Source organism: Sitodiplosis mosellana, unplaced genomic scaffold (genome assembly GCF_009176505.1).
Source record: "Sitodiplosis mosellana isolate CC-2019 unplaced genomic scaffold, AAFC_SMos_1.0 Smas_scaffold_38, whole genome shotgun sequence".
Lineage (NCBI taxonomy): Eukaryota > Metazoa > Arthropoda > Insecta > Diptera > Cecidomyiidae > Sitodiplosis > Sitodiplosis mosellana.
The window spans coordinates 1,258,935-1,282,641 of record NW_022595280.1 but is presented as its reverse complement, the minus strand read 5'-3'; the positions used below and the strand labels follow the sequence as shown (position 1 = coordinate 1,282,641).

General features: G+C 37.7%; 1 protein-coding gene across 1 annotated transcript; it reads left to right on the top strand.

Moving 5' to 3' along the window:
* The first annotated feature begins 810 nt into the window (after positions 1 to 810).
* Positions 811 to 21,677, top strand: LOC129569673 (uncharacterized). The gene is made up of 4 exons (XM_055448772.1): positions 811 to 902; positions 19,049 to 19,571; positions 19,688 to 19,917; positions 21,664 to 21,677. Exons 2-4 carry the CDS (start codon positions 19,075 to 19,077, stop codon positions 21,675 to 21,677), a joined length of 741 nt encoding a protein of 246 aa, XP_055304747.1. The 5' UTR covers positions 811 to 902; positions 19,049 to 19,074.
* Positions 21,678 to 23,707: the final 2,030 nt, after the last annotated feature.

Below are 23,707 nucleotides of genomic sequence, written 5' to 3'. Positions count from 1 at the left end.
TGGAAAAAAAACCCGAATACAGTTTATTTCCTACTAGTTATGGTTGCATTCGCCAACTCGTTATCAAGTTGTGACGGGCCGTCATAAATTGACAAACATATGGCAATAATGTTCTATTGTTTTCCACTTATTTTTACGATGGTCCGAGCTTCTGCGTCGGTTTGTGCAGCCGGTTTTCCATTCCATATTATCTTATTCGCGCATCTTCTTTTCGTTTGATTCGCAATCAATTTTAATTTATAGTAATTGATTGATTGCATTCTGCTTTCGAACAATTTGTTCGATGTCAACGGATCCATCGGATGGAAGACGATACTGTCGCATAAAGCACTGCTTTTATCGATTCGCAAAAATCACACGGACGGAATTTGCAAGACGAATGCAAATTGGGTTTTTTTTTCTCAGCTGATTGCGATAGAATTGTTAAATATTGCATTCAACGATTTTCGAGAGAATCTTAAGAAATTCGAAATTTCGATCTGGAAAAAAGGAGGAAAAAAGCGAAAAAACAACAACACAAACGTAAACAAAGTTTCAGCAAATTGAATAAACACAATGGAATGGGACAAATCAACGCAAGAACATAAAAAAAATAGTCAAAAAGTTGATGCTTCGTTGAACACACGTATGACCAAATCACATCAATGCTAACGTTCATTTCGCTCACAGGGCCCCGACATAGGCACTTCGATATCATTTCATCTGGCACATGGAAACGGCAACACAACATCGCCTAGGCATTGTTTTATGCTTTCCAAGAGTGTTTTGCTCACCATCGCCGTCCAATTGAAATCGAAATAAAAGTTAGAGAGAACGAGCGAGAACAGAGCCCGGAACACATAAACTGGCTGCAGAAAGATAAAAGAAGACGTATCACGATCACGACACAAGTGACATTTGAGGTAATAATAAAATAAAATCCCATTCGCAATGGAAATACCAACGGACCCGCTCTCAGTCCGATTTGGTGTGTGTATTTATGTTTGTGGAAATTAAATGCAATCATTTTGCACTCACAATTTTGCGCTCGCGCGCTTCACGCTCCATCATCGTCAGTGTATCGTTTCAACAGAAACCGCAGCAGCAGCAGTTTCATGACTACCAGAATCATTCGTTAGTAGCACTCACTGCTGTAATGACAATGAACATCAAAAAAGGGAGAATTGAAATTGAAAGAGAAAATCGATGATAAAAAAAGCGGTAGCAGTAACAATGACAACAAACCATAAGGAAACATACACCGGTACATCAACACTCTTTCTAGCGTGCGCGTTCGCGCGATTCGCATTAGATCGAAAATCATTGAGTTTTGTCTTCTTCATCGAGATTGGCGGGTGAGAGCAGAGCGCGAGCGTACATCACATAGACACAATCGAGAACCACAGGCAAATTGAACTGGCGAGCCGCCAACTGCAACTGAGAAATGCATCAGATGCGACGAAGACGAAGCGAAGCGTATGAAATGGAAAAGAATGATGATGGTGAAGTCTCAAACATTTTACCTCAATGCTTTTTCTCTTTCGCATTCGTTTGAGTTCGATGCCAAGTGCCTTCTTTTTTCTTTCGCTCTCTCCCTCTCCCACTATTCTTCTCTCGTTCGTGTTGTTGTACTCGGTGTTGGTTTTATTTACTTTTTCTTCTCTCGCTTTCATCGTTGTTGCCGATGTTTTTATTGTAGCTGGTGGTGGTTCTTTTTTCTCTCGTCTTCTTCACTCTTCACCGACCGACGACTCGAATCTCGCGGGGATTACAAAATAAGAAATCGGTGAGGCACAATCAGATAGTTTACGGACTTTAAATTGATCAGACGTTTGTTGTTTCGTTTTTTCATGAAAATGCGAAAACCAATTCAACGATATTACAAACGTCTCGGAACGTGAACGAACGCAAACAAAATACACACTATTTGTTTTAACGTGAAACAATTGGATAAAACAACTGAACAACAGTCAGTTGTGCAGCCAGAACATTTGTTAAGAGTAGTGCATTTTGTGAAATTGTTCTTAAGCTAATTTTTGTGCCAATCGTTTGGATGTTTAATTCAGTGAAAGTTTGGTTGCCAAAAAAAGGCTAAATTTTTATGAATATTTCATTTTTCGGCTGAAGATTAGTTGACTGAAAACAACGACTTAAAGAAGGTGAATAAAAACTACATTTAATGAAATGTTGTCACATTACGAAATCGTGTGACAGGCAACACGAAAAGCCGCTTCGAAAAATTCTCAATTCTCACATGCTAATTGATCGAGTGCTAAATTTGGTGTTGAATACATTTTTCCATTCATAATTTTCATGGTTTTCACAATGAATTCGACAAGATGAAGACAACAGAATATGTCAAAAACGAATTGAATAATTGAATTACAATGCAAAAGGGAAAAAAAATTGGTACGTGTTATAACGCACGACGAGATCGAAAAAGACACAATGCCCAAATAAAGCTAGGTGATGATTGAATGAATAAAAAAGAAGAGTCAATTGCGGAACGAAGGCTCATTTCAAGTGACTGATCAATTTCCATTGTTCGGTCCGATGTTGGAATTTATCTCTCAATTAGCTCATTTATTCGGATTATTCGGACCAAGTTGCAATGTAAATACAATTGAAGTCGGCTAAATAAGGCAACGGCCGGCCAGCCGGCAGGCCAAACTCGCGCACAAGCAAAACATCTCGCAATCGACTTGTGCGAATGATAGAGTGGAATAAGATGGAGGAGAAAGAAAAAATGTCAGTCGAATCGCGTGAAAATAAAATCATTCGTGAAAAGGAGCGAATAAAAACCAACGGTACGTAGGCATGTTGAACGTGGTTCCCTGTATTGGGCGCACCGTTAATAATCGGTAGGCACAAACACACATTGAGAAATGAGTATCTCGCCATAAAGCAAGGCAATCGATCGTGGTTGTCGCTTTTCTTCGCGTTTCAATTGTCGCTTGAATATCGTTCAGTTTGTGATTTTTTTTAAATTCACTGTGGCCGTGTGCAGCATAGCCGATTTTCATGGGCAACTTGGCAGCAATGCTGAAATATTTGTCTCCTTCTCTTCCTTTCTCTATCTTTGCGTTTCTCTCTTTCATTCCGTGTGCCTTTCGAAAATGTTAATCATTCGGTTTTGCAAATGGTCAACGTCATTTGACCGTGTGCACTTCGATTTTTCCGTTGCTCGGATTCTTCGAATGTGCTACGTTGAATTCGGTATGAGATCTTGACTAAAAATCAAACTGTACAAAATCATTTCGACCCAAGAGTGGCCGACGTCGTCAGCACCGTCGCCGCCACTGTAGCCGTTGCACTCAACACAAGAACCGTTCAGGAGCTGATGCACGTTTCAATGACGACGCAGATGCATTTAAGAAGAAAAAAAACTTGATATTCTCCCCAACTGTAATCATTCAGAATTAAATAAATATATCTATAAAACCATTGGTTGGGATTTTGTCTTTGTCAACCTTAGTTCTGCTGCTACGGTGCGCTGTTCAATATTGAGAGAACGCGAGAAAAAAGAACCCAATCCGGAGCAATACACAAAAGAATTTGCACGACGATCGAATGCGACAATTGGTTCATCGATTTCATTTGGCCCAAAGTCGAGTCGCGACTGCAAGTTTTTGCACTCTGTCTTGCTGGCTGTTGCGCTGCCATTCTACCAATACGAGTAACACCAGAAGTTGAAGCAGTTATTTTTATTTTCATTCATTTAGCGTCATTTTATTTTGCCACGAAACGAAATGTCAACAAATCAGTTTTTTTTAAAATTGCGAATGGGCTAAATGCGAACTCTCTTGTATTGTGTGTGGTGATAAACTGCCGTGTCATTTCTTATCGACCAACCCCGAAATTCAGTTTACCAAACTGAAATTGACGTTTTTTATGCCTTTTATTAACTTATTCTGTGCATGTGACGGAAGTCATTTCGAATTCAGTTAATGACAACAACGGTTATCTACTGGTTAATTATAAATTTGTGTCAATTACTTGAATTGCCCGTGACTTTTTTTAATGTGCTTGCCAAAGCCACTTGATCGCAGCATGTTCTTAAAAAGAACTAATAGTTTATTTGAAGTAATTTCGTTTTTCAACCGCTTTTTTCACATTTCCATTTTTAAATACGTACAATTAATCGCTGGTGCTCATTAAATCGTGAAATTATACAGTGCGGTGATTTCAAATCGATTATGGCCAGTTAAAAAATGCTTTCCAAGTGAAATTCCATCGGTTTGGATTTATGTAGCTAACAATTCACGAAAGTCAACCGAGCGATAAGAGACTTGTTTTATTGAAGCATAAAGTTGAAGAAAGAGAATAGATGGCTAAAACCTACGTTTTTTGATCGGCACGAAAAAAGATCCCTTGCCCAAAGCCAATCAATTCAAACGGAATTCCAATTAAAAAAAACTGGTATCAATCAATTGATTAGACCACTTAATCAACAAACGGATTCTATGACTCCAAACCGTAAATCTCTTGCGACCAATTGCGAATTTGCCCAGCAATTGCCCATTGCTGAATTCCACAAATGCAACCAGTGACCAAATGACGATGCAATTAACACTCATTTTTTACAAATTGACCAAACGTGTTGAAACCCATTGAGTTACTGTTATGTCTATCACCGGGTTATAGGCACTGAAAGCTTAGTTCAAACTGTTGTTTTACAAATTGAAAAGGTTTTTATATTTTGAACATAACATCAATCTATAGACAATGAATGTTGAAACTTTCAATTCGAAATGAACATTGGTTTCGACCTCGTGTCATTTTCTGACTTCTGTACCTACACCGAACTCCGTTTTCGAGTTTTTCTTTTGAAGAAAATCTTGAAAAGAATTCCGATAAGATTACTACAGTATTAGATTTTGGTATGTTTTAATAAGGTATACCCAACGTGGGTTAATAAAGGTTGTCATAAAGGCTAATCTAGCGTGATAGCGTCTTAATCTTTTACCAATTTGTACTAATAACCTGCGGCCTACATCTATCCACTTTCATATATCATTCATACTCCTTAAAGGTGAATCAATCAAGTGGTGATATTTGAGGCCCGTTATAGTTGAGCAACAATAAAAATGAAAAAAATATTCGAACATTCTGCGAAATAATATCATAGACATGCGGTAGAAATAATTGTGACTTGGTGTGATTATCTAACGTATTGATGGATTCTAGAAATGATTTTATGGATTCACCTGAACTGAATTAGCAGAAATATAAAAAAAAGCCAGTATTTATTTTATCATCTAAGAGTATCGATTCCAGACGATAAAATTCTTCAATAAATCAAAATGCTGGTTGGATTCATTGAGAAATTTGTTTTTTTTTTCTAATAATTTCATTAGATGCATTCTTTACGATTTCATTAAACACAGTTTATTCATAACATTTCCGTTGAAAAAACAGGTTTGAACAAACATTTTCTTTGGATTTGGAATCGTCGACTCGGATCATAAAAGTCGTTAATTAAGTTTATATATCGATATTCCGTGTGTTCGATAGAGACGTCTTCGGATCAAGTGAATGGAAATTAATGATGGCATCGAGTTTGAAATCAATTTTGTCCTTTCACAATGCATTCAGAGTCTTCTTCGGAAAAATATTCTTTACTTGGATGTTCATTAAAAATAAGATCGATTATGTCTATGCCATTGAAGCGTTAATATTTTTGTCTTGTTCGGCTAAAATTTGCAAAGTGGTTGAGAGATAATGATTTATAAGTCAATATATCGCACGTTGGTTGCAATGGTATTAATCAATAAAAGTGACATTATATAATCAATAAGTAATTGAGGCACCAGCCAACCAGCCAGCCTTTAACATACGCCAAACGTGCTGTAATTGAGTCATAACTGGTCAATTTATAAGCTGGTTGTAATAAGCCGGTGTGTTAATTAAGATTGATGACAGATTTATTGGTGCAGGCCCGTTTAGCTTTCAATTTTCATTGAAATGTTGGCACGCATTGTGCGTGCCATTTTCCTTTTCTGCATGAGCGCAGAGTGGTCGCAAAGGACTAAGAAAGAAAAAACCGGTCGCCAAAGCGGTCGGTCGTGATAAGAAAAATCAAAGACGCTTAAAATGAGACACCGGCCCTTCGTTCAAACGCCTTTTTTTAGTTAGTTACTCGAGACTGAAACAAAGAGGCAACTTGTAAAGTGTTATGATTACACACATTTACCTTGTGTTAAACGAAACAAACACACACAGCTGCCACTTAATTCCGTATTATTATCTCGTTTGTTTATTAATTTTTTTTTTTCGTTCTCTCCACCTCTTGTCTCTGCTTTATGATTGTTAATGTTCGTTCGTTTTTGTTTTTGCACACAACACAAAGACACTTCTTATTCTGCCGCTGCCGATGCCGTCGTTACGACGGAATGACCGAACTGGGAATTGTGTGTGTGTCGCAAGCTCACACTTTGCTTTTGCTCCTGTTTATGATTTGTGTATTTTTCTCTTCTTCGTGTTCTTTCATGAGTCGCCTTTTTTTCTTCAACGCATCGAAGCTAGTGGCCGAATGCACTCGACTCGGCAACGTTGTATTTTACTTTTGATGATTTTGCACTGGCACAAAATATCCACTTTATGAAGAAAAAAACTTGCACCAAAACAAAAGAATAAGAGAGAAAAAAAATCACCAACGATTGACGAAACGAGAACGAATCACGGGGCATCTCAGATGGCACACAAACGGCTTTTCGATCGGAGAAGAGTGACTTTGTTCAGCATTTTAAACGCTGCATTTGCGTCGACAGCACACGAAACTATTGTGAAATTGTATGAAAACCAACAGCCCACAAATCCGCTCGAACAACGCGAACATTTGGCATGCCTTTGATAAAGCAAAAAAAAACACTCCAATCAGCCGGTTTGCTCGTATGCGTGCTACTTTTTTTTCTTCGTTGCATTGTGAATTTACGTTGTGTTTTGTGGTTAGGCTTGAATTTTTTTTCTGCTGCCGCTGCTGCTGTTGTTGTATTTCAACTGTTCAGTGGCACACCAAGTGTCTTTTTTATCAGGTTTGCATTGTGTTATTTCGTTTGTTTTTTTTTCTTCTGTTAGAGTGAAAAGGAGTTCAACTGATGGTGCACAAACAAATTGACTGTTACATTATTTATTGTTTTACTATGTACCATCGAACTGGTGTTGCAAGTTTGCTCGTGACTTTTCTCTAGACAATTCTACTGTTTTTTTTTTCGACAAAGAAAACATAGAATAACATCACAATTCCACAAAGTGAAAAAAAGTCTGCTTGAGAAAAATAAACTAGAACTTTATTTGAATGAAACACATTTATCCTGTAGTTGGTGGCAAAGTGAAAATTCATGTGGGAAAAAGCGCACGCAACAAGTGAACCAAATGCTTGAATAACATGTACACATCGTTTACGGCGAATGGTTCGATATTTAGATCATTGATTAGTTGACATCGTGTCAGTGTCAGTTACTGTTTGTCTCATAAATATTTAAATCCAACTTTAAATCGCTGTGGTAAGTCAAATAAAATCCGTGAATTTATGTTGTGTTTTTGTTGTTGTTGTTGAATTTTTGGCTTCGATAAAGCTTCACATTAGGCGAATTGGAATGTCCAATAATTAATGTATCTATAGCACTCAACCTATATCTCGTCTTTTGTTTGTCCAGAAAATTGATTTTTTTTGTTTGTCCGACTCACTGATTTATTCATGGGATTGTGTGTGTGCTTCGTGAAATATTGTAAATGAATAATAATGAGAAAATTACCACGGTGCCACAAACCACCGAATCAAGTTCGATCATTGATTTCCTGCATTCGGCTTCGTTGAATACGTGTTCTTAATGATGGTTCCGAATGAAACCTTGTGTAGATTCTAAATGTAGCATGGGGCAGGTGGACTTCGTGCAATATTGTTGGCGGTAAAACGCAGAATAATGTCCGCTCTCTCTTTCTCCGTGTGTCTTCAAGACCTTATATGCCGATAGCGTTCATGCCTTTAATGAGTTATTAATTGCTAAAGAAAGTCTCAACGTGCAACGTAAACGTTTCCAATAAAATTGTCGGAAATATGTTTGTGTCGTAAATTGTAAATGTGGAAAATTTCAAACGGAACCGCCTGCTTTAATCGATTTTTTTTTTACTTTTATCATTTTGGATATCTGATGAGAACAAATTTTAACTGTCTCTTCGCGATTCCACAAATAAGGCGGAATACATAATGTTACCTAATTTTCAGTTCTCTACTGGCCCAACGGTTATTCACACACAGAATAAAAAAACTGACGTGTTTTTATTGATACCATTTGCATTTTAATCGATCAGGTTGAATCGCCGTAGGCAGCAGTGATATCAGCGATAGCCGGGGAGCATGTATTCAATAAAAGCGTTCAGTTCTTTGTTTTTAGCTGTCAATGATAGTTATTAATGAATAAACACAAATTTTTCGACGCTTATTTTACATGCTTATCTCTTGCCAGGCTGAGGTGATGCAGAAGCAAAAGCAAAAAAAGGCAATCGACGTGTATCTCGTTAAAATCTCCGAAGGAACGGATCACCAACGACGCATGCACACGGAAACATCATCAAAAGTCAATAAAATATCACAAATGATATGAAATGACTTCGATTCCCGGCGATTAACGACAAATTAACTGGTGAATGGCCAACAGAGATACAGAATTATGATGATGAACGAATGGGAAGAGAAAAAAACAAACAGACAAACGAACGAATTTATTGGAAACAGTCAATTTATAGCAAACATATGGGACAAGCAATTACGCAAGATATTCGATATCGCGGATGGTAGCCGGTGTATCAGATGGTGTGTTTGTTTTGTTTCTTCCATACACGATTGCCGCAGCAGGGCGAAAATCAAAAGAAAACGCACACGTTAACGAATACAAAAGATAAACATTCTGCTTTATGAAAATGACAATCGCTAATTGAAGATTGAGTGGATACATTGACTCTTTCTCCTCTTCATATCAACACACTTTATCGGTTTCGGCTTCACTTCTGTGGAACAGAACAAAATGCGTTCGCTCTGTGCCAAATCACTTTTTAGCTTCCCTCTTTGGCCACGCACGCGCTCACACTCTTTTTCCCCCGTAAATTCTCTTCTTTAGTTCGCGTTATCTTGATCGTTAATTTCGCTAATTCCCATCAAACTAATGTTCAATGATTGTAAGCATTAACGCGCTACATGTATGGTGTAAATTTATTTCATTTACCAAATGGAAAACAGTACATTTCTCTTGCTCTTGCTCTCTTTCTCGCCGTTCCTTTGCACTGAATGTAGTTCGGCGCAATAAAATCACTGCCATTATGAATATGGGCTTCAACAGAAGATTTAGCTGAACGAAATGCGATCGCGTTTTGCGACAACGTAATTCCAATACATTTCGGATTTCATTCGGTGATAACATCGTAATCGATTAAATACCTTCTGGCTGTTGCCGGTGTAAAATGTTCACGCTGATAGTGTGTTTTCTTTTCTCTGTGTCGTAGTTTCGATAGCAAAATGGATGAAACTGTAACTCGAATGAAACCGGTCATTATCGACAATGCAAACACGATCTTTTTCTCTTTTCATTAACAAGAGAAAGAAGAAAAAAAACCAACAAGAACAACGACACACACGGCGAACATAAAATAAAATATATTAAATGAATTCCATAATTGCCATTTTATTTAATTGGTACGAATAAATTTTGATGTGACTTTTATATTGTGTGTTGTGTTGCGTTGTACGGCGTGTATTGCGATATACCAGGCACTTGCATATTAAGCGTGATTTTAACACGATCGATACGTGATCGTATGCAATGGATTTTATTTGTAACGACTTTTGTGGCCAGCTGTTGCTGCTTTTGCTGTCGCTGTTTCTTCTTTTTTTCTGTCGTTTTATCTTCAACACTTTCCAGAGCTTGTTTATTTCGCTGTTTAAAACAAATATTGTTTGCAATTAATGCATTTTTCAATGTTCAACCCATTCGATGGCCGGCATAATGACGTGCCGAAAAGCACCATTTTCACTTTGTACGCTTTGGTGTTTCCGTTGTTGTAATCTGCAGATGCACAACACACACCGACCGGTGCAGTTTGCACTGAGAATTTTCGAAATGATAATTCAAATTGACGTTCATCAAGACCTGTTCGGAATGCTTTTCGCCACAAAGATAACATTCGGTTCTAGCTGCTTTGTGTTCGCGAGAACGAAAGAAAAATCAATATTTAATCGAGTTTTTTTTCAGCCATTTAACTCCTTGTCCAATCAAATGATTAGTCGGAGCGTATTGATCACTCGCAGCGTGAGTTCGATAGATCGTGAAGTGTGAATAACCGCTCTTAAGTTGTTTGGAATCGTGTCGATCGGTTTGAGAGAGAGCCATTAGCGTTTTAAAATTTTCTATTTTAAAATGTGTACTCTGAATAAAAAAAAAAATTCCATCTATTCTTGAAGAATGAAAACGCTATTTGTCTGGAGGAATTGCGACTTCAAAAAATGTTTCTTTATCAAAGGAAGCAGAGAGACTGCAGTCTCTCATGAAATTGCTCTCTTTGAAGAGCAAAAATCCTCTTATTTTCAAACCAAGAACTTTTCTCTCTCTTCAGAATCAAAATCGTCTTGTTTAAAGAAACTCAACATTTTCAAAGAAAAATCCCATCCTCAAAATGAGAATCCGAATGCGTTGCGAGAAATGCTTTAACAACTCATAAAACACTATTTTCGATGCTCACCGAATAAGTGTCGATAAATATATTTCACCTAGCAAATAATTAAATTCACTATATCAATTCAATAAAACCACAGCATGTTCATTGTGTTGTTTTGGATGATATTGACTTTACTCGTCCCACCCACACTCAACACGCAATGAGCGTGCTCTTCTTCTGCTGCTGCTCCTCCGTTGCCGTCGAGCAAAAGCGAGAGAACTCTTCAGCCGGTATTTGAGATGGGATCGATTGCTTACTTACGTTACCCATAATTGGTATTGCATTTGCACACCAACAAATAGATGTAAACAGCAAAATGCGAATAGATCTCATTGGCACATTGAACGAGAAAAAAGAAGAAAGAAATTTTTCTTCACCGCAGATATAATCCAGCGAGCAGAGAGAGAGAGAATATGCAGAATCACGAAATCGAATATCAAACACGAATCCACCGAACACAAAACCAGTTATCTGTAGACATTTATTCAAATGGTTTTTCGTTCTATGTCTCAGATCGAGACTATCGGTGTTGTGTGTTTTGATTTTGCACCTTTTTTTTTCCTTGCACGTTCTAATGTTCAGAGAAAACCAGTAAATAATAGAATTGTTTTTGTGTAATTGAGCATCGAACAGTTACAACCGGGGCCCTTCTCCCGATTGGCTGGAGTTGAAGTGCAGCGACTGCGTGCACACGCAACATCAAATTGATACATAGGAAATAAATGATCATGATGGTACGAACAAGTAAAATCGATTAGATAAAAACATTTCCAGCACGAAATTAATTAAATAAAACGGCGCGACATGCATTTGGTGTCACCTAAATCACATTGACTTTTGTCATAAAACGTCTCATAGCCAGATGAAATTTACCACTTTTTGGAATTTACAGTTACGGTAATTTATTGCCGTCCATTGTTGTTCTCTCATAGCGCCGGTTATTTACGCTGTTCCTTTTTATGTGCGAGTCTTTTTCACTCACGATCATGAATATTGCCAGGGCAACAGTTGTATCGTTAGCACCTCATTTCACGAGAATGAATTTTCATAATCTTTCTTTTGTGAACAATAACCATGCACGGGAATATGGCTCTTTTTCCATTGAATTTTCTCCGATTTTTTGTTTTGCATTGCAGTAACTTCTCTTTCTGGCATTAAAGTCGTACTTTCGAGTAAAACTCTCGTATTAATGGCCATTTTACCATTTTATGACGAATTCGTATGTATGAAGCTTCTGAATGTATGGAGATGCTTTTTAATTTAAAAAAAAGAATGCACGGAATGGGTAAATAGAAAAACCACCAAGACGAATCACTCTGTTCGGCAGAAATTAACTTTCAGATGTGTGTTTGTGAGTGTGCGATGAGCGGCACAACCGCATAATTGGTGGTAGTCAAAAACGTCATTTTGAATAAGCTTCAGACGATGAGATTTGTGGTTATTTGCAAGCCACACATGTAAACCACACGAAACGAATGGTTGACAGACGGACAACTGAACGTAGATCATGCTAATGAATTGTTATTCGCCAGATGATATTGATAATGATTCAAAGTCGACTTCAGAATTTACATTTTCACTTCTCTCCCTCTGTACTTCTTTTCATTCCATCTCTTTATCGCTTCGAACATGCCGACTTGGCTGTTTCACTCTGAGACTGCACTGTCGACTGTTACCGGGGGCATGAATCCGACAATCACAATACAGAATGAAATGATTAATATTTCGATTCAATTAAATTTATTTGAAACTAAAAACCGACAACACAGTTTCATTTTCTTTTAAGCCACAGCTCGATTCGTGTCCACATCGCATTCAATTCATTCAGATCGCCTTCGTCTTTTTCTCTCTCTCTCTCTCTCCATTTTTTTCATTCGTCGTCGTCGTCGTCGAATGGATGCGAAATGTAAACCAATGCTAGGAACAAATGTTCAATTGTTTCATTGTACAGCTTCTCAACATTACCGTAACCGCACACATGCACAGAACAGAGACGAAAAATTGTATATTAAATCAATTTTATCTCTATTATGATAAACTGTTTTGCAAAACTAACCCAGCCAATAAATTATCATATTTTCTTGTGCGCTCAGCGACGTTTGCACTCGAATTCGTGTGCTGTTTGCAAGAGAAAACAAGCAAATAAAAAAGATGCACGGTGGCGGTAGCAGCGGTGTTCACTACGAGTGAGCGGGAGAGAGAGAGAGCTTCAGATCCTCTCTATCTGTGACAAAGCGGACGGATGAATGCACGTCGATGGCGACAAATAAGACAAAACGTAAATATTCCACTCGCAACAGTGCTCACTGCACAGCCAGCTCGATGGACAAACAACCGAAAGAAAAAAAGAGTGTAGAAATTTTTTTGTAAAAATCGCCAATAAACGTGGCCATCCAAACGAACGAACGAACAACCAACTGAAAAACGACATTTTAAATTAAAGCAGAAACACACGATTCCACCAGCGCATACAGTGAAAAAAAAAATGGATACAAATAAAAGAGAACAACGAATTATTATTACATTTGTACGAGCACCAGAAAAAAAAACGGAGCAAAGGAAGAACACATTCACCAAACAAAACGATGGAGATATCGTTTGCCATTCAACCATCCACTGGACGTTGAACATTCATTTTTCGCAGTGTTTTTCTTCTCTTTCTCTCGTTATTTCTTGGTGCTTTCATTTTTACGGTCAATGATATTTGTTCTCCGACCGTTTGCTGCCACTGCTAAACGGCACGGCTGCCTGCTCGATTTTTTCCCTCTCTTGTGATTGTTGATAAAAAGTACGATAAACAGCCATCGAATGAATGACATGCATTTAACGTTGACGACGACAACGACAATTGTCGACAACTCGTTTGATATTTTGCAAAAATTGAGGAAATTAAAATTTCTTCCGAAGATAAGGAACGATCGAACGCACCGCATTGCGAGCGAAAATCGCAATTCAATTAAAATCGCTTCTGAATGACAGGATTGCGATAAGCAAAACGTCCTTGGCCAGCCACGATATAACTGATAAACATTTTCTGTTTTCTGACATTTTTTCTCGTTTGAATTTGTGCTATTAACCCCTCGGAACCAGTGAATTCATTTAATGTGATTGAGAAAAATCGTTTTTGATGTCTTACAACCATCGACGACTTCAAGTGTTCCACTTCTGACACGAACCGAGTGACTTGACTGAATCTGCCTTCTGTACGCATACAGTCTACGTAAATACTTGAACGGTCAAATGCCGCCGCACCATTTACAATTTCCAGTCCAACCCATACCGAACGGAGAGAAACATGCAATGGAACAAAACTAAAACACATTGTCTAGTCAACAAAAAAAAGTAGAGAATAAAACATGAAAAACACGCGCGATTCATCCGATTGCTTGCAACGCGATTTGTATGTTATCTGTTTCAATGAATTCAATTTGATTAAAAATACGTCGCAAAACATACACAATCTCTAAAAAAAGCGTTTATGTTTAGTCGCAAGAGATACATGAATGTAGCAGCTGTCCGTTTTAGTAAATGCAACGCAATTGCCCCAAGATTGACAACACAAAACATAACAAGAAACAAACCGCGCATCGCATCGCAGAAAGAAAAACAAATTCGATTATTTCAAGCTTTAACATATGTATTCAGTGGTGACTACCTCATTACACGAAATGCCGATGCAACAGTATTTTTCAACAACTTGAGACAGTAAATAGAGCAACGAGCTCTACATGCTGGATCAACATTGTTGATTGATAAATAAGCTGGATGTTGCTCAAGATGTTCAGCGTTTAGAATGAGACATTCTTCTTCAGAATTCTGTTTAACTCATTCTTTCAGCTCTAAAAGTTGAAAATTGAACGTTGTCGACATTTTGAATACGCATTTATAAAATCAAAACACTCTTGAACTCAAGACATTTTGTCGATTCGAAGCACGTACCGAAATGGTATCAGCTTAGGAAATATCTGCGATGTTTTTGAAAACCTTTTTCAATAAAGAAAATACCTTCTTCATGAAAGAATATACTATCTTCACGCTTGAGTATGCTGGGAAGCCCATATTTTGTTGAAAATCTCAAGTTTTTCCATAGAATACAGCGTAAATTCCTCGCCGCAATACCTACGATTCAGTTAAATCGAGTTATTCAAGCCGTTGCGGTGTCTATTACCCATGTGATGTCAGAATAATCCTTGAAATACCCATTTCAACACCTACTCCATTTTACAAACCATTTAATTTCCCAAAATAGGCCCATTCATTCCAAAGACTTCTTATTTTTGGATATACACGAGAATATTCTAGTATTAGGCTTTGATGGGAAGGCGGTTCAAAAATGTGTTTTGATTCCTTTTAAGTGCCAGTCAACGCTTGAGAGAGAATATAAATACGTTGGCTATAACCCAAACATGCTACGATATCATAGTGCATATTTATCCAATTCTTGAGAAATTCGTTCGCCATGCCTCAACATAAATTCGTGTATTCACCTAGCATAATCTGCACATAACGTGTTGGCACACACACACACACACATACACACACACACACACACACACACACAAATAATTGCATTTGATTCGAACCGCAAATAAGAAATTGAGCATTTTTCATACAAAAATATGTAAAGTTGGATTAATGCCTACGAAGAGGATATTCGCAATGCAAGTTCAATTCAAATCTGAGCAGTAAAAGGAAAAAAAAAAAACATTTGTTCGCGAATGCACAAATAACTCTTTCAGAATTCAATGCAAAACTTTAAAAAGGTGGAAAAACTTCTTTTCGTATTTCGTTCGTTCACGAATTCGATGTATATCATTTAATACAATTACTCATCGGATCGACTATATTTTGAATCATCAATTTGTTTGAGGTCTGCAATTTGGAATCGCGTTGAGGGCGATTCAATATGAGATTATCCCAATCAAGTACTTAGCGCAAAGGCATTTAATTAAAGGAAACAAAGAGCTTGAGATGCAATGCTGAGATTTACAGAGAATAAAACAGCGTTTTTTTTTTCAGCCATTTAACACGCAATCGATTTTGTTGGATTTTTTCCCCTCTTAAATATTCGATTGACTTGTTAACGTTTTAAAAAAAAATGTTTTGATTACAAAAAAAAACAAAAAAACTGAGAAGTTGGTCCGAATTATCTCCAAGAAATTCAATAAAAAAAATTAAGATCAAAGCATCTTATTTAGCCGAAATTCCACGTCATGTCGTAGTTTGAGAGACTTGACGTTTCAGTTCAATCCGCCTGTTGACCGCTTTCGGTCATGTTCAAACGTTCTCTTCCTTAAACACATTGAACTGTGATCAGACTTTGAAATGTTGTGCAATATGAATTCCGACATAATTTACGGCAAAGGTGAAGGACACTGACACACGCACGCAACTCACAACACGACTCGCAGGCATAACAGCGTAAAACGAAGCAGCGTTCACGATTTTCACAAAAAAGACTGCGATTCATTGTTGTTGGGGCCGTAACGATATTGTACGATATCGTGTAGCTCCCCCTTAATAATAATTCATACCAGTTTTAAATTGAACTGAATGTAATTTGGTTGAAAATTCCTTCCCATTTGAATATAACTGGATATGTGATGCCTTTGCATGTAGCGCGCTCAGTCAGTGTGCTGCGTTGCGATTGTGGTGTGGAGGCAGTGTGAGAACAACAGATTGACTGATTATGATCGAAGCATAGACATACAGATATATTGCGGCATGGTTATATGGGTGGTATGGTCTCGAACGGATATGTGTACTGCAACGCATTCAACAAATAAGTTGTTGTTATTTTTTTTGGTTGAGAGAGGTGCGTTATGCTTTTTATTTGCCGTGCATGCACTTACAGCTCCTTTTATTTGTATAAACGAGAGCGTTTAGAGAAAATAACACACGGGATGGACAGAGAGAGAGAGAGAGAGAGAGAGAGAGAGAGAGAGAGAGCGAGAGAATCATCGGTTCATCATGAATGCAGCAAGAAATTGAACCTGTAATTTCATTCGTTCATCGTTTCAACAACGTAGGCTGTTGTTGTTATTGTTTTCTGCACGTTTCCCTTCCTTGTGTTCACACTGCATTTTGCACTCGATTTGTATTTTGTTGTTCCAAGTCGTTTGAGCGTCGGCTCTTTCTGTGGCCGAGATAAAGGTTAAACAAAAGGAGGAGAAAAAACGGTTGAAGAAGACCGTAGAAAAAAGAGCAGGCGAAATGCAACGGTCTCACGACACCAACAGCAACAAAAATCACATAATATCATTATTTATATTTTTGTACTTTGCACTGTTCCGATCAAAAAGATTGTAATTTGTGGCCGAACCGAAAAAAAAAACCAAAAACTGACTCTCTGGCGAATCGAGTCGGTTAGGCTTGGCTTTGCTTTGCTTTGCTTCGATCTCGAAACTCTGTGTGTGGATTTGCGCGAAGAGGAGAGCGCACATCGAGCAAAGCTAGCAAACTCATCGCGATATGCCGTTTTGCAACAACAAATTCACTCTCGCGCACATTGTTTGAATGCCCGCAAACAATATTTAGATAATACTAGGTCTGTCTCTCTTTCTCTGTGTGCCTTGTTTTCTTCAATTCGCGTGCACGCTCTCCACGTAAATCGGCATTGAAATCTAAAACCGGACACGAATCAAAATATTGTCTTGTGGCATATTATCGGTTCTTTGTTGGATTTTCTCGTACAATTAAAAAGGAGAACAACAACAACCAGCCACCACAAGCCAATGGAATCTGCGGCGATGCAGTTGCCGACTTAAAATACGACGAGCGAAAATATCGAAACCATTTGAAATTCCAATACCATATATACACCCATATCCATTTCGAGCCGTTGATAACACGATAATAATAGCCACACAATTTCAATGATGATAATGATGATCGCGCTCACAAATATAACGTACGACCGCTGGCACGACCAACTCTCTCAGATTAACTACAATTATGCAATAATAATCATCTGTCGGCGAAAATACGTACATTTGGACTTTGTTTTAGCGCAATCGATGCTACGCAAATATAGTGTATTCAGCGCACGGCACAATGGGCGGTGCACCATGAATTAACTCGAGTGTGTTGGAATTTGGCGGAGAAATTGTTTAAATTGAATTAGAGTCGGCACATTAAATCTGGCTCAAGTTTGGGTTTAAGGTTGAGTCGTTTGCGATTGAATACATTTGATAACAAAAAAAAACATACGAAAAAAGGAAGGAAAGTGAATTTTCCCCGCAATTTTTCGTGTTTCGAACTGAAAATCAACAAGTAAATAAGTAAACAAAAACGAATTTGTTTGTTTTTCTACTTGAAGTTGGCGAAGAAATGCAAAATTTTGTTATGCACTTCAAACGGTGGTCCTGTCAATACAAACGTGAGCCGTGGATTCTATGGAATTTGCTCCGATTAAGGAAAAGAAGAAGAAAAACAGCAACAAGGAAATCGTGCAGAAGCAATTACTTTGTTGGGAATGCCAATATCAAAGACATGGCCTAGCTGCCAGTGTACTATTGATCGCTTAAATGTGCCCGTCGAAATAGCGCATATGAGTCGATGACGAAGGCGGGCGGAACCGAACAAAACAAAGCCACAAACAAAGAATTACAGTTCATGACCAACTATTAGATAAATTTATTTGCACATTATTTATAATTCGCTCGAAACATCGATTCGTTTTGTTCTTAATTTGGCTATGGCAAAAGATAGCGGTGATGAGGGAGAAAGAAAGCGACGGCACACACACCCCGCAGACACTTAGCAATTTTTCGCATTTTAGTTTTGCAGCGAACCAAATGCAAATCATACATGTATGAAGTTGTATGAATCGAGTAGATAAAAGAATTTTCGGTCTTTCTCTCTCCGTGTGTGTGTGTGTGTGTGTGCAAAAAAGTACCATGCATATGTCTAGCTTGCGGGACGATTTAATGGATGTGAATAAGAAAAAAACGAAGCACATAGAAAACCATACCGAGAAAATGCAATTATGCAAATGAAGGTTTTGTGAAAACAAAGTGAAAAATATTCCATTTCTAAAGAGTTCGTTATCGGCGGTCGATTGTGATTTTTCGGCGACCCTTGATCTTGTATTGAGGTTATTATTCGTCAGATATGGAACCATATTATTATAAATTGAGGCATACATTTCATGTATTTCATTTGCGATATTACACGGAGCCACCGCTGTGCTCGTGACAACATGCAAAGTGCAAATATTCTCATCATGTCATATAATAGTTTTATGATTTGTTTATTTTTTTTTGCTTACTATGAATTTTGCCAGCCACACACATATCAAAATAAAAACGCGTTAATTAATTTACGTTTCTTAACATTATTTGTTTTTTCTCGATTACAGACTGTGCATAGACATGCGACGATGATATGTTGTTATTACCTGATCAAACCTATGAACAATATCAAGGTGAGAAAACCTTGACCACATCACCGTTGATTGCACTCAAACGGATTCTAGGCGATGCGAATTTTTGCCCGAAAATTCCACACTTTGACGTTGGCTTGCCAAACGGTGTGCCAAAAGGTAAAACGTCAACGACACGAAATGGGCAAAACGGCAATTTCAATGGATTTTTCGGCATCCATTTGGGCAATTCATCCGGTTCATCGAACAAAACGGGTGAACAACGCACCAAAAATGTTCAACAACCACAACGCACCGATACACCGGAAAGTTTTAAGGCGACCTGTGATTTTTTCAACAACATTCCCGAGTTCCATGGCGAACCACTCGGACCATTCAGCATACCAAAAGCACATAAAATGTCGGACGCCGATGCTGACCTACTGAAGGAATGCGAATTACTATTGAATAAATATCGAATACGACCCGACTTCTTTTGCCGCTATCGCAAAGCAATGGAGTAAGTGTTCTGAACAAAAAACGTATATAAATATCCTGAATGAAAGCTATGTGTATGCTGAATTGTATTCATTTTTAACCATGGTTCTATTTGTGTGTGTGTGTGCTTATTCGTAGTGAATCAGCCAAAATGGATAGCAAACCAACGTCGTGGCCTCGATCTCAGATCGAAAGTCATATAACCAAAACATCACGCGAGAAGCGAAAACTGCAGAGTTCATCGCCATCGTCACGAAATCATCCCGCCTCCGTGCGACACATGAAACGCTTTCAAAAATCTACCGCCATCTACACGTTGCCGATACGGGGGAAACAACAGCAACACACTGGCACACATTGCAAAACAGGTAAATGCTCACTAAAATACCAAATGCTTGTTTTTCGATATTCGATGCCGTTCACTTGGAAATGGCTCATTTTTTTCACTATTTTAATTAAAATGTAATGGTGTCATTATTATAAAAGACGCCGTGCGAGGTATTTTCACACTTGTGAGTTTGTCTAATAGTTTCCCAAACACTTTGAAAACACGGTTTTTCTTGTCGCCCGTTTTTTTCGTGCTCCACCTGAATGATAACATCTTTATATGGGGTTTTACATGTTTTCATTGCTTTTTCATGCGGATTACATGAAATCGTTTGCATTTTAGACGATGCCATTTTTTCATTTTTTCTTTCATTCGTTTAGATAAACAACAATCTTTAAGGTTTAAAGGAGGTATAATGAAAATATCATTGCAACTTTGTAGAATTGCATCGCTTTATTTAATCATAAAAAACGGTTGCGACTGGGTAAGTGGTATTTATGATGAGAAAAGTTCAACAAAAAAAAGTCTGGTTATATTCTTAACGAGGCGAATGTGAAAGGCGTAGAAAAAACTTCAGCAGAAAACAGAACCATAACATTCCAGCAATCTTCATTCCAACCGCGTGCATTGTTCGACGGAAGAGAGTGAAAGAAAAACGTATGAATCGTTTTTTTGTGCAGTCAGTTTGCCAGTTTGTCTCTGTTATCGAGCTTACTTGGGCGGAAAAAAAATGCACTTCACTCAGACACATCACAAAAAACGTGCCAATCACAAACGATGTGAAAAAAAACAACTCCAGCACAACTACTAAAATGCCGCTGAAAACAAACCGCGCCGACACTCAACCGGCTCCCGACACAAACGAATGTGCTCGAAAGCGAAACGCTGACCAAGAAAATTGATTCAGATTACTTCATTTCGATTGAACAATTACTTTCCATTTGATCTCGTCGAAATCAATTATCAATCCAACGGAGAGATACGCGCTGAATGAACGATGTTGAATGTGATTTGATTTCTTGGAATGGGTTAAGGACAATTTTTATTTCGTAACATCAGTGTTCATGATGTACAAAGTAAAGGAAGGAGAAAAATTCTGAGATTATTCTGACGTGTGGTTTTTCCGATATTTAATTTTTTATACATATATAATATCAAGAAGACATATCTTCATGTGTATCCTTCATACACTCTATAGTATGAAGTGTTTTTGAAGCATTGCTCCATTCTGCTGTTGACATGAACTCTTCTGGTCGCTTTGACACACGCACAAATATTGGGCGTTCTCCATCGAACGCAATAGATCAAATATTCAAAGCTTGAGCTTGATTCGAATCCCAAGTTCAATGAAAATGTGCAAACTTTCGACTTTCGAAACACTTCAACGTTGAATTTCTTCTGGACCAAGCTATCGCAACTTCGAAACATATATATTGCTTTCATGCGGCTGTCATCATCCGTTTCCCCTTATTCCATTCAAAATCCGTTGTATCTCTGCATCAAATTGCAATCTTAGGCCAATTTTAATGGCAACCACGATTTTCGCAGAAATCTGCATGATAATCGAACATAAAATTGTCAAAACCAAATTGTGGCCACACCTTCGAAAAAAACGGATCGTTGCCTTTTCGTTGGATTCGTTTGTTTGTTTGGTTAGTGAATTTATGATGACGTTGATACAAATTATGCACAACAATTATCTTAACATCGCTCATATTTTCTGCATGGCACTTCGTCGTTACTGCGTTTTTTATCCTCTCTTTTTTTTCTCGCTCTTTTTGCTCAGAATATGCATCATGACTGTGAAAACATTCCGCTGTGTGTATGTTGTGTGCTATCTGGCGTGCGTAACTATGTGTACGTGCGAATGTGTTTCGCCCTGGCTGCTGCATAGAATATTCCGGTCGATCGTAAACTCAAGTCTAACAGTCAAGCCGAACAGAACATAAACATTCGGTTTTTTGCAAATCGCAACACAGCAACGCAATTTGTAGTGTTTCCAATTGAATGTGTTATTCGATTTGTTGAGTGTGTGGTTTTTTTTCTAATTTTTGTTTTTCTTCTTTCACTTCTAATATTCCTCCCTCATTTTGGAATGAGCAAACGATTTGTGGAAAATTGTGATAGAGAGAGTTCGGTAATTTACAAAGTGGTGAAAGAGTTGCATTCAACGATCGAAATGAGTTGCTTTTTATTTCGTAAGAAGAATTCCGCATTGAAACTTAGTACGCACGATCATGCACCGGTGAGCAATTTGTATGTGCGTGCACACACCTCAGGTAAAATAGAGAAAGAGAAAAAAAAATGAATTTCAAACGGACACATATAAAATCATAAATTTTAGCTCTTTAGCTTACATATCTTTTTAATATTTCAGTTAAGTTGTGATTTTGATTATTAATTATGTGCTATGTCACTTTGTATTTCGATAAACAAAAGAGATGAATAGAAACATTCTCTATTTTTACATTGTGTCGAATGTTTGTTGTTGTCGTTGCTTTTGCTGCCGCTGTTGTCGTTGTTGTCGTTGTTGTTGTTGTTGTTGTTGTTGTTGTTGTTGTTGTTGTGTATGTGTCGGACTTGAGAACAAGGTGTAACTTGAATGTAGAGTGTAAGATAGTAACGGATGTACATATTATATCAAGAAGAGACCATTGCCTGCGGTGTAAAACAATGAACCCGAACGAGAGTACGTGTGCGATCAGCAGCAACTTGTGACTCTGTCACATGGCTGATCATAAACAATGTGAAGAAAACACAAGAGTGTCTTGGCCAACAGAAAAAAGACCGCGACAAATAATATAGAAAACATAATAACAACATTGCAAAAATTGAGAGAAGAGCCGCAAAAGAACACGCGAAAATGCTAACTTTTTTATGTGTGAAGCGTAAATTAAGATAAAGGTTCTCAGGAGATTAAAAAAAACTGAACTGAATCTCAACGTTTGTTCTTCTCTTGAAATTACGTGATTAAAAATATCTCGCGACACTGTTTACTTTTAGTGCTCTGAAAATTGTCGCATTATTTGTACATTGAGAGTTTTCAATGTGTGGACAGTTTTCGTGTTATGATATTTTTTTAAATTTTTCAATGGATTTTTTTATTAAAAAAATGGATTTCTTTTTTTTCCAAATTGAAACTTGTTTTTTGCATCCATTTTCGTTTTGATTTTATTTTTTCCTCTTGATACTTTATCTTAATGATTTTCGTCATTATCTCCATGCGTATGTTTTTTTTCTTCTCCGTTAAACGTCAATTGGCTGTAGCACTGAAATTTAATTACTATCAGTGGATCATCCTTGTGCAATGGAACTTCCGATCAATCGTCGTGATTCATCTCATGCATCTACATAATTTCAAGTCAATAAAAGAAAAATGGTCTCAAGAACTACGATCGAAACGGTCACTTTGGAAATTATAGCATAGAAAAGGAAAAAAAAAATGAGAGAATCATAAATTGAAACTTATTTAGACAACAACACGTATGCAGTTGGCGAGTGAGAGAAGATCTCTTTGATCACGGTGTATCGTGTGTGTGTGTTGCGATATTTGAATTTCAACGACCAATTCAAACGAAACATCGACGACCGCTTGCTCTCTCCCTCCCCCTCTCTCTCTCTCTCTCTCTCTTTCTCTCTCTCTCTCTCCTTCTTGCTTTTTAGCGCTGTGTTATTATTTTATTCTTCATCTTCAGTCCGTCGTCCACTTTCTCGTTGAAAATGTATTTTATTCACCTTTATGCGCCATGTAATCGAACACATACACACGCAGAGACCCAAGCGAATGTGTCGTGTGTAGAAAGAGTAGCGTTTTTGTTGTTATTATAGTG

Bases quoted from the DNA above. Each gene is read 5' to 3' on its own strand.
- LOC129569673 (XM_055448772.1), top strand. From the start codon at position 19,075: ATGTTGTTATTACCTGATCAAACCTATGAACAATATCAAGGTGAGAAA. The intron at 19,572-19,687 runs GTAAGTGTTCTG...GCTTATTCGTAG, and splicing joins CGCTATCGCAAAGCAATGGA to TGAATCAGCCAAAATGGATA.